Source organism: Lissotriton helveticus, chromosome 7 (genome assembly GCF_964261635.1).
Source record: "Lissotriton helveticus chromosome 7, aLisHel1.1, whole genome shotgun sequence".
NCBI classification, from domain to species: domain Eukaryota; kingdom Metazoa; phylum Chordata; class Amphibia; order Caudata; family Salamandridae; genus Lissotriton; species Lissotriton helveticus.
This window is the reverse complement of record NC_136068.1, coordinates 167,281,940-167,294,401: the sequence shown is the minus strand read 5'-3', so window position 1 is coordinate 167,294,401 and position 12,462 is coordinate 167,281,940. Positions and strand designations below refer to the sequence as shown.

Genomic DNA, 12,462 nt, shown 5'->3' with positions numbered 1-12,462 from the left:
TGCCCACTTAAGGTCCTTAAGGCCTGTAGGGAGGTGGTTATTCCTCCCCTTCTAGAAGTGATGAATCTAGCAATCGCGGAAGGACTCTTCCCTCTTTCCTCGAAATTGGCAGTCGTTAAACCTCTCCTGAAGAAGGCCACAATGGATCCTGGGGTTTTGAAAAACTTCCGACCCATTTCTTTGTTACCCGCACCTGCAAAAAAATCTGAATCACACCTTAACCATCACTTAAGCTCCTTCTTGGATGACTCTAGCTCGCTAGACTCTTCCCAACATGGCTTCCGAAGAGCTCACAGTACTGAATCCGCCCTTACGGTGGTCATTAATAAAATCCGCTCGAAGGTCGAAAAGGTCCATACCACTCTTCTGGTCCTACTCGACCTCACGGCAGCCTTCGACACCCTGTCTCCCTCTGTCCTGGTCGGACGTCTTAGGGAGATTGGAGTTGGAGGCTCAGCTTTAAGCATCTTGGCCTCTTTCCTTAATCAAAGAGAACAAAGGGTGAAGCTGGGCGAATTCCTCTCCCCCTCCAAACCTGTGCAGTGTGGGGTCCCCCAGGGATCGTCCTTAAGTCCCACGCTCTTTAACATCTATGTGGCCCCACTTGCCAGGTTAGTGAGATCCTTTGGGTTTGAGGTGTTGTCATATGCTGACGACACCCAAATTATGGTCTCCCTTACACAATCTCTTAGTGACTCTGCTCTTAACTTCAGGAACTGCATGGAGGCGATTTCCCAATGGATGATTCAGAACTTCCTGAAGTTAAACAGAGAGAAGACAGAGGTTTTGATCTTCGGGGGAAACCAGGACATCTGGTCGAGTGATTGGTGGCCTCCGTCCCTTGGGGAGTGTCCCCGTCCCTCTCAATCTGCCAGGAATTTGGGGGTACTGATAGATACCACGCTCTCCTTTGACCGTCAGGTTAGTAGGACTGTCTCCACCTGCTGTGGCATCATCGGGATCTTGAGAAAGATTGCACACTTTCTCTCTCCTGATGCCCGGGAACTAGTTACTGTGGCTCTCGTCTCTTCGAGACTGGATTACTGCAATGCGCTCTATTCAGGTATTAACCGCATGCGCGCTAGCGGGTTTTCCCGCTGCGCGCTGGATTAAAAAAAAAACCCGCGTTACGTGACAAAGCCAGCTCGTCATGCGCGTAGCGCAGGTAACGCCCATGACGAGCTGGCTTTGTCATCCGCACTGAAGGGGTTAATAAGAATCTTATCCAGCGCTTGCAGGTAGTGCAAAACGCGGCAGGATGGTTCTCAATCTCCCTAGACTTTCCTCAGCTTCCTTGGCCAGGAAGAACCTGCATTGGCTGCCCATCCAGTCTAGGATCTCGTTTAAGATCCTTTGTCTTGCTCATGGGGCTTTGTATGGCTCGGGCTCAGAGGGCATCAGGTCCCTCCTACACTTTTGCTCCCCCAGTAGAGCTCTCCGCTCGTCCAATAAAAACCTTCCCTCAGTTCCAAGATTTGGAAAAGCAAGGTGGGGAGGGAGAGCCTTTTCCACTCTGGTTCAGAGGCATTGGATTGCCCTTCCCCCTGAATTGGCAGGACAATCCTCTATTGTGCTTTTTCGTAAAGCATTAAAACGTGGCTCTTTGTAGAGGCTTATCCGTAATTTTGCACTAGAAGAACTCTAAGCTGTACGATCTTTTGGCGCCTTGATGCCCTTGGGCTAAGTTGCGCGTTATAAGTCTTCCCTCATTCATTCATTCATACCCAGGGGTCCAGCAACATGTCTGCTGGGTGGCAGCTTAAGCAGCTTCTCAGTCAGGACGCTGGTTGTGGGATAGTTTAAGGGGGCAACTCTAAGGTGCCCTCTGTCGTGCACTTTACATTAAATCCCACACTGGCATCAGTGTGGATTTAATGTGCTGAGACGTTTGATACCAAACTTCAGTCTTCACTGTAGCCATCGTGGTGCTGTGGAGTTCGTGATGACGACCTCCCAGCACCATATACTCTTAATGGCAGCACTGCACTTACAGTGCCCAGGAATGGACCTGGGTACTGTAGGGATGCAGGGCTCATGCACCTGTATCCACACCACTGGCATAGGACACCCAGCTAGAGGGGTGACTGAGGTATGCCAGGGCAGTGTTTTGTGGGCATGGCACACAGAAATGTGTGCCATGTTGACTCTTTGTTTTGTTCTGCACCCAGACACTCAGCCTGCAAAGGAAGTGTGTGTGTGTCAGGGCACAGGGCCTCTGAGGGTGGCACAATCAGTGTTGCAGCCCTTGGGTGTCTTCTCTGGTCACAGTGCCCTGGGTACCATTTACCAGGGGCTGACATGTGGCCATAGATGCCAATTGGGTTTAGGCTTCATCCCCAGGAATCAGGGTAGGACCAATATGTTTCAATCGGTTACACCAAAAAGGAGGAGTGATGGTATAATTCTGTGAAGAATAACTGGGGAAAGCAGGGGAATTTGAAAAGGGTTCAGAACTAATAATGGAGAAACAGAGCGAGCCAGGGGAATACAGAGAGACCATGAAATGAAATTTAAAGAAGTGCTTGGAGAAGGTGTGGGAGTCTGGCATTACCCTGCACCATGCAAATAAAGTATTAATGATTAGGGTAAAATATATGTGTAGCATTTCACTCTTCTCACGCAGGTTGACACAAAGTTCTTTGTTGCTTTATGTGCAAGATCACACATTGAGCCAACGGCAACATGAGCTTTGATGTATATGACATGAAATAGTTGCAATATCAGTTCAACACTGGAAACAGCAGGCCTGATGTGTAAAATGACGTGGAATGCGCATATTATATACCCTTGAAAAGTGTCTAGTGGAAGGAGGTGGCAGGGGAGGGGGGTCTCCACCTCTTCCCACTTGCAATGGAATGCACCATTTCTTGGAGCCACCTATGCAGTCGCAAAACATGGAGTGGTTACCCACCTCAGAAGACAACGGTGAACATTTACAAACTGCAAGCTGTCAATCACTGGCAGCTTACATTATGCGCATGCAGGCTTTGGGAGGAGCGAACAGGTGTCCAACGAGCCCATGCTACGTCTTCCCAATTCCCCCATCATAGTGTGTCACTTTATGTGGGATTGTGACCCTTGAGCATTAAGAAGGAAGGATTAGCAAAGCTGGTGCATTGGGAATGTGAGTACTTGCAGTCTCAGTTCTGCTGTTTGAATTCACGCACTAGTCTGTATCGCCCCAGTAATATTAATGAGGTAGGTGGTTAAACGCCAGTTCTAGAGAAACATGCATCCTTGATACATGTGTAGGCTCATGCAGCACGAACCGTTAGAGAACAATGTGCAGTGAAGCTTCTTCTTTGAAAACCAATATATAAAAAACAATAGCGAAATGATAGGGATCGCTGCAGAATGTGATGAAGGGACCATATGTTTCCCATTTTTCACAAATATTCATTGACCTTGGGTAGCCCCAGCCCCCGCAGGGGAATGATTTAAACCCCTGATTAAAACATAATTAAAGGTGGTCTGAGTACACCCCAGTTGAGAAGCCCCCACTGCCAACCCTCCAAAGACGATCAATGCTGGTCTTGCGGATCATCTCAAGAAGTTAAGTCATCGTTGGGAGATATGCAGGTGTGTCTACGTCGAATGTATCAACAGAAGGAACTAATGGAAACTATGCACGTTTCAAATGTATGCATGTGAAACTCTAGCAATTAACTAGCCAACTGGAAAGAATTGGTTAAGTGAATACCTTTTAATGGAGCCATTTGCTCCTAGGTACAAATTGCCGTCAATTATATAATGTTTTGCTAAAAAACGAGGTCTCTTCTTTGCCAAAGAATGGTGCGGCTTGATTAAGCTTGCAGTGTCGATTAGGATACAGGGAACCACAAATTAAAGGACCGCACATGTTGAGAAAGCAGATTTGGAGTTATCCTTCACCTACAATCCTTCGCGCTACGAAGGATTAGAGAATTTTCCATATCGCAAAGAGTGAGGCTACTCGGACAGCATTGCAAAGTCTTAAACCCTGCAGAGAGACAATGACGGAATTAAAGGATACAGAAAGAGGCGTAGGAGCGACCCGACATCTGCCAGCTCCTTCTCGTCTTCGTGAAGCTCAGTTTGGATTGTGGCGTTGACCTCTTTCTGCTGCAACCACTCTTGGCCGGCCAACACTTGACCATTAACACTTATCCATCAACAGCACCAGTACAGTTGGCAAACATTGTGCATTATGGCAAGCCAAGTTTAAAAGGAGAGGACTGAACTCAACACACAAAAACATCCACGCTCTTCTCCATCCTATAGGCACGACATACGGTCTACAAGCTGTCTTTTTCCAGAATTTAATCTGACGATATTCCTTCCTACAGTTTACTTCCCATACCTTTTTAATGTGCTTGTTTTATTAATGTATTGAAATGGGAAACATGATAAAACTTATTTTATTCATGAAAAGGTCCGTATGCTGGCTAAATGCCAATGAAAATGTAAAATCTAATTTTAAAAAAGGTAATAATTCTTCTCCTATTCAAACAATAAGAATTTTGAATATTTGAACAGTAGGCATGACAGCAATAGACAAGTTCAACTACAGAAACAGCACGTACCACCGCACAAAGCCCTGTATGGAAGGGCGCCAAGCTATATGAAATCCCGCCTGATTCCTTATAGGCCGGGTAGGGCGCTACGATCTGCAGAAGCTACCCTCCTCACTCAGCCACGCTGTAGACTGGCCACCGTGGGTGGTCGCGCCTTCTCCTTTACTCTTCCAGCATTCTGGAACAAGTTGCCAATGGAACTGCGGAAGGAAACCAACTTGTTGTCCTTCCGGAAGAAATTAAAAACAGTGCTCTTTGAGCAAGCGTGGGGTGGCCTGTAATTCATGACCAGCTGCTTTCTGTACTCGGTTGCGTGGACCCTGACAAAGCGCTTAGAGACCCCTGGGTTATAACGCGCTATATAAATCAAATAAATAAAAAAAACCAAATAAAAAAATAATAATAATATTAAAATTTGAAACATGCTACCCAATTTAATAATGCGAAATATTGCTCTATATATAAATACGCGAAGTACCTAACAGCTTATTATGTACTGGAAAAAAACAGGTAATTGCGCACTGCAAAGGTAAAATGAGAGTTAAACTTGTGAATGGAAAATTGCAAATACACAGTAATTCACGCGAAAAAAACAAGTGAGCCACTCACCTTGACTTCCTCTTGCAGTAGACTAGGAGGCTATCAAACAGAAAAAAAGTTCTCTCCTGAATGTTGCCTGCTGAGATTTTTAACAAGGTCCCCTGGAGTAGGAGCTGCGTGCAGATGTCAGTCAAGTTTGAACCCTAGGGGGAAATAATGTTGAATGTTCTAATTTTTCTATATTTTCACAACTTTAATCACCGGTGTGAGCAACGTAGCTGCTGAAAAAATACACCCCACAGAAAATATCTAGACATTTGAACCCCTCAAAGCCTTTTATCCCAGAATCAAGCAGCAAACAGAAGCTCTATGTAAGTAAATCTCATTTAAAATAGTGTTAATGTTAAATTAGACTAAAGTCAATTGTGCTCCTTTTACCAAGGAACATTTTAAACGTTTTGTTTCAAATTAGGAGAACTTTAATTGTGGTGGCGTTACATTTTCAGTATCAAAGTTCACTGAACAGTTAAAAATTTATTGTGACTCCATTTAAGGGTGTATCAGATGTTTGCAAACTTGCAGCCCCAACCTTGTCCCTAACACTTTTCAGGATGTTTTGAACAGAAACAAAATATCACGTACATCACAGATATAATGTTAACAGAAAATCCGTTGCTGAATTGTCATCCATTCTCTTTAGTGGTTTAATGAAACATGTACCTGCAAAACCAATAGGTGTCGTCTTTTAGTTTTGCCAGTGGAGACTTATTGGATTTGCCAATCCTTTTTGCTCATTCTGTTTAGCATTGGCAAAAATAAAAACAATGGTACTTGCTGATGCTGAACAGCAGTGGCAAAAAAGTGCGAGAATGTATGTGCGCAGTTGCTATGGCAATCATAGCATGATAACACATGCTTCATGATACCGCTATCATTTTGATTATGTTTTCATTTACCATTCAAAGATAGGGGATGCCCATCTTGGATCAGTAAATTAAAAAAATATATTAAAAGTGTGCAAAAGCATTTTTTAGATTTTTTTTAAGGACCGACTAAGCAGCAAACTGCATCTGTCATGCCTTCCACAAAAGAAAAAAACTAATATAAAAAGCGTGACAGGCGGTGGACAACAACAGTGGAGGAAAGGGGGGAGAAGTAAACTCTGAGAATCAACAGGTGTAAACTCTGAAAACCAACAGGAGCAATGAAAAAGCAGGAAGTGTGTTTAATTCAAATAAAAAAATCTTAGCAGGACAGGGAGAGGCGAGTGCAGCAATGGACCAGCTTTTCATTGCTCCCCAAAAGTAACACAAAGGGACGGCGGGAGGCAACACTGACAGAGAGATGGTAGAAGGCAAGGACGTGTGCGGGGGTGAAATAAAAAAAAGCACTTTTTTATTGCTCTCCTGAGGTAACATGGAATGAAGGAGCTTAGATTAGCAGTTTAACCTCAGGATGGCACCCGGCCGTCCGACGTCCCAGTGGGCGTGTGCTAAGGACGGCCGGAGCTGTCCGAATCCCGCCCACTTATTAATTCTCCCGCACAGCAGGAGAATTCGTGCAGCGCCGAAGGGGTTAAAAAGTGCCTGGTTACTCCAATGGAGTTTCCTCGCACTAAGAATTCTTCCACCTCGTTAGTAAGCAAACCCCATTCTGCTGCCTCAACACTAATCGACCTGGGATGACCTAAAAAAACAAATTTTGAACTTCCTACAGAACAGCACTTCTGAAGGCTGCATCCTAAGATCAAGCAGCAGCGGGTTCCACATTTTTGTTGCTAAAAAGCCAAACGATCTACCGCCCAACCGGCTCTTTGCAAGTTTGAGATAATCAGCCTAGCAGTGACCGCAGACCTGAGATTTCTAATAAGTTTATAAGGGGAAATGAAGGGAAACAGATAATTAGGGCCTTTTTCATTTAAGGTTTGGCAGAAGCATAGGGCTTTAAAACTCACTCTGTCCTGCACCGGGAGCCAGTGTAGTTCCGCACGAGACTCCCTAACAGGGGCATGTCTTGAGATGTTCAGTAACAAATGGGCTGCGGCATTCCGTACTCTCTGCAGCATTCTCTTTCTGCCTTTAGTAGCCCCTAGATATAGAATATTGCAGTAAGCCAAGTGGGAGATAATCACCGCCAGGATGATGGGTTTTTTTTGCTACCAGAGGTAACAGATCTAGGATTTTACAGAGCATTTTCAATAAGCCAAAGCGCGTACCGACCAAGCCTGATATATGTTCATCAAACGATAGTGCTGTATCAAACACCCCTACGTTTTTAATCTTGGGTTTAGGAACCGGGGTCGGACCTAATTCGGACAGTCACCAAACATGATACCAAATGGAAGGTTGTTGGCCAGCTACGACAATGTCGGTTTTCCCTGCATTTAATTGCTGACAATTGAAATTCATCCAGTTGGTCAGATCTAGTAGACAAGCTCTAAGCTTAGGAGCGGACAAAGCTTCATTCTGTTACAGCGTGATAATAGGCTGAGTATCATTGGCATAAGATACTAGCTTCACCTCATGTTTAGCTACTACATCTGCTAAAAGGTGCATGTAAACATTGAACAGAGTCGGGCTAAATGCTGAGCCATGTGGTACCCCTTGCCGCAGAGATCGGGTCTCAGAGCTGAACGGCTGCTGGAAGACTTGGAAAGACCAATCTTGAAGAAAATTAGTAGTCTAGTCCAAGGAAGGTAGCACACGGAAAGAAGGAAGGAAGCACGCGGAAAGAGGGAGGGAAGCACACGGAGCGATGGAGGCCAAAGGCAGGAGGCAAGGATGCAGCTGGGGAAGCACACAGACCGCAGAGGTTGTGAAGAAGGGGCTGGGAACAAGCAGAAGGATAATGTAGGGTGGGAGGGAAGGGGATAAGCAGAAGGACAATGTAGGGTGGGAGGGCAGGGGGCAAGCACAAGGACTATGTAGGGTGGGAGGGCAGGGGGCAAGCACAAGGACAATAGAGGCTGGTAGGGAGGGACATAGTTAATGTAGTGTTTTGAGAGTGAGGTGAGAAGTCTGTACTGAGGTGCGCATGCTATCTGTATTTTAAGTATATTACTTCACTATGCCACTCTGCTGAATGCCATTCCAGTGTACGCCACTCCAGTATACATAATTTCTATTTATTCCACTCCAGTATACCAAAATATACTGTACCACAGTACACTTAACAATACTATCCTCCACTATATTCTAACGCAATCCACTCCACACAACTAAACTGTCCCAATATTACACATGTGTTACTAACATAGGAAACACCATGGAAATTCACAGACAAAAAACAAAGGTTAAAGTTAAGTTACAGTTAGAAAAATGTTCTTTATGTTTGGTACATTAACCCAAATTAAGCTAAACAAGCATTAGATAGTCTACTGTTATAGCTATATAATTATTACCATTTTTGAAGGAAGGGAGGGGCGTCGTCAAGGCCTAATCAGTGCTTTGCCTCTCATGACTCTTGACCTTTCCCCACACTCAACAATGAGGGAGAGAGAAAGAGAAAGAAAGAGAGAAAGAAAGAGAGAAAGAAAGAAAGAGAGAAAGAAAGAAAGAGAGAAAGAGAGAAAGAAAGAAAAAGAAAGAGAGAAAGAGAGAAAGGAAGAGAGAACGAGAGAACGAGAGAACGAAAGAAAGAGAAAGAAAGAAAGAAAGAAGGAAAGAAAGAAGGAAGGAAAGAAGGAAGGAAGGAAGGAAGGAAGGAAAGAAGGAAAGAAGGAAAGAAGGAAAGAAGGAAAGAAGGAAAGAAGGAAAGAAGGAAAGAAGGAAAGAAAGAAAGAAAGAAAATAGGGAGAGAGTGAGTGAGTGAGCGAGGTTAGACAGCTAGATACAAAGTTGGCGGGTCAAATGTGCTTCGCCTATTTGCAACAATAGGTATGTGACTACTTTTGAACTGTACATTTTTAGTGGGCTTTCTGCTTAACTTGCCATCCCAAAATGTATCACAGCTGGAGTACTCCAGTTTTAAGCCAGATGTCAAGAACATTTATTCAGTACAAAAATAAACACGAATTCCACCAGGAACATGTTTGAAAAAGAGAAAGGGAGTGAGCGGAAGGGATGTACCCAACAGCGAACAAGCACATGGTCATGATCTCTTTAAAGAGTTCTTCCTTCTATGAAGTTGCAGTTGGCAGCCCTTCCTGCGATCTTTAGTCTGTCACATGCACCCAAATCCCTCATCTGTTTCCTCATAAAAGGTGTCCACGACTGCCAAAATACATACTTTGGCCGCAAAAAATGGAATATGGGGGCCTTATCAAAGTAAATATTCTGGAGATCCGTCCTCCAATTACCTTATTGGAGAGGAAAATGGATTCCAGAGTTGAGAAGTTCACATGCGGTACAACAAAAACACTTAGAGCAGAATTAAAACAAAACAAATCAGACCGTAGTTGTCAGAAGAGGATGAAAAGAGAACGTCAACAATACATACGAGGAAATGCAATGCTCCAGAATTTTTAGAAGCACTTGATTTAAAGTTCTCATTTTATAAACAACACAGAAAAACGAATAACTTGCAACACTTTACCACTTGAGCAAAAGTGATAAAAACGAAAAATAGATAAAATAAAAGGATGCGATATACCTACTGAATGGCCTACCTGCTGAAACCGTAACTTCAGCTTCAGTATGAACCTTTCTCATTGTAACATCTCCAATTTAACAAGACACTGCAAAACTTTAGCATAGGAGCACCTGAAAAACCTATCATGACCCCTCAGCGATTAGGGTCTACGTAACTTTATGCTATGGCCAGCCATATGTTGGTATTACTAGAGAAAGTCAAAGAATCAAAAAATAGCATAGTAGAGCTCCGTAAATATTTTGAGTTTCATAAAATGTATAAAATTGTGACTTTCTAACAACCGCTTCACTTAAAATTTCCATTTAGCACATGGTAACCCGATTATTAATGAATGAAGCGTCTTCTAAAGTACACAAATGCCCGGAGGCAAAATTCAAACCAGAGTCCAATCACCCAGGCTAGGAAATAACCATGTAAGCAACAACAATCTGTCATGAAAACCTTGGAAAGTGGAGGCCTGGGACCAAACCAATACACAAATATGCTTAAGGGGTCAAAGCGCTCTGACCAGGTTATGATGACATGATGAACGGTTATTGTGCTATCATGAAACATCTTCTATAATCGGTAGCTAGCTTCTCAAAAAGAATTGATAAAAAGATGCAATCCATGGCACAATGTTCCTTCAAGCAATGTTGTCTGTGAACACATTCTCAATACCAGAATTTTGCACCATGGCTTCACTATCGCATTACCTAGCAGCTTCAACGTGGTATTTTAATGATTTTGGTAATGTCTATTTATATTCATTGCCTGCGAACAATGGCCCTTTGCCCTATAATTTGAAGCGGTCATGGGATCTAAATGTTGGTGCTAATTGGGGTTTTTATGGCCCTTATTGGTAACAATGGTCTCATTAAAAAGGAAATGTAGCTCACAGTCACTTTGGAACCCTTTTAATGAGAACACACCAAACTATCAATTCACAGTACTACTCAACTTAACCTTAACGTTTCAGCTACCAATGACATTAAATAATGCAGGACCTGCATTACGTTCACATGCAACTGGATTGACTTTAACTGGACCAATTAGAAATGTCTTTTTTTTTTTGCTATCTGTGTAGACACACCAAGGTCTAAGAGAGGCTATCTTACATAAACTTTAGTAGATTCACAACGACTCACACCAGCAAACCAGCAAAACCTCACAACCTTGGATATGCTATGCAATAGTAGGAGGCAGGACATCAGCAAGCCAAAAAACAAGCAGTCCAACATGGAGAAATTCAGAAATCAAGCCTTCATAGCTCTATGATCTGAATACCTGAACCGTGACACTTCTCATATCAGCCTCACACTATCAATCCTACAAATCAGAAAGTAAAACCCACTTTATCAAGAACTACCTTATTAATTCCCTCAAGCAGTATTCCCTGAGAGGGGATGTGTTCTAAGCAATAATCCGCTATGAATGACTAGTGTTATTTAGGTTTTTGAGCTCTCAGTCACCACCTTACGAACCATCAACAAGAAGTCCTTTCGGTTCCCATTTTGGGAAATACATAATTTAGTACACATTTACATTCTTGAGCCACTTTGCTTTTCACACCTCCTTCACTTTAAAGACATTGTGATCAGAATGATCATTACCACAATCAATGATTCTTACCTTTGGTTTAAAAAAGAAAAGCAGGGTCTAAAACATTAACAGAGACTAAGGCAATTGAGTGGCTTGGGTTTAAACAATTAAATAGTTTGAACATGAGTAGACAACAGGTTTAATCTACACTGGAGGTGCAACAAAACGTTTTGCTTTAAAAAAAAAAAAAAGAAAATTACTCAAAAGGTAGTCAAGTTCTCAACTGTGACTCGAGGAAATATTCACAAATTACTTATTAAGATTGTATGGAGTGCCAAAGAAGTCACCACACTAACTTTCACAAACTAAAAGTGTTTCATTTCATAGCTAAAAGTGCTAGAAATCTTACTTTATGCAAACCTCAGTGAGGGTTTTAACTTTGTGCCTTAAAAAATCCAGTGATAGGAAATGAGAAAAAAATTATCTACCATGAATTTGTATAATTGACAAGAAATATCAAACGAAATAATTGTGCTGTAATGCATGTGATCATCAAACGAGGAAGACACTAACAGCCCATTCTTCCAGTGAATAAATGAATAACTATCAGTGATGAGTCAATCTGTTACAAAAGAAAGACTGTGAGGGGCGGGTAAAATAATGACATGAACAATACAATGTAAACAAAGCAGCAGGATAATGAGTTCAATGTAACAGTAATGTATCATTGCCCATTCAAGTATACAACAAAGGGGTATTAATCATAAGAACTCAAAAGGTGCTAGATTGAACGGCATCCCAAACACTTTATGAAGACAATAATTGGACTATTGAAGGTTACTTTTATTGGCTCAATTGGGGCCTCATTATATTAATCTGCAATATTGTGTCTGACACTGTTTCTTTTCAATGTATGAATCAGAAGAACATTTGCACATAGCCTTTGAGTGATTGCATCAGCCTATCAAGTTGATCAACCTTTGGTGTGATAAATTAATGGTGGAGGACACTACAGCATTGCCTAACAAGTGGAATGCACACCCACCTCCCATCCTTCAATGTGGGACTGCAGCTGCTCCAAAGCTTCCAGCTTTTCCATCTGCCTTTTAGTCTCATTGATGTTGGTACACACAGTCTTCATTGCTAGTAACGCATTCTGAACTGCTTGGCTATCCGGGTGCCTAGAAGGGGTTCTCTTTGCCAGTTCCTAAACAAGAATGAAACAAACGACATTTAATTATTGCAAAGAAACAAGAAA

At 42.6% G+C, this 12,462-nt stretch overlaps 1 protein-coding gene across 1 annotated transcript in view; it reads right to left on the bottom strand.

Annotated features, from left to right (window-relative positions):
- The window catches only part of PREX1 (phosphatidylinositol-3,4,5-trisphosphate dependent Rac exchange factor 1), a 774,514-nt gene that overhangs the window by 336,805 nt on the left and 425,247 nt on the right, over window positions 1-12,462 (bottom strand). The window contains exons 7-8 of the mRNA XM_078651860.1: window positions 12,250-12,411; window positions 5,163-5,296 (exon numbers count right to left, since the gene is read on the bottom strand). Coding sequence (XP_078507986.1) covers window positions 5,163-5,296; window positions 12,250-12,411 — 296 coding nt within the window. The remainder of the gene's footprint in view (window positions 1-5,162; window positions 5,297-12,249; window positions 12,412-12,462) is intronic.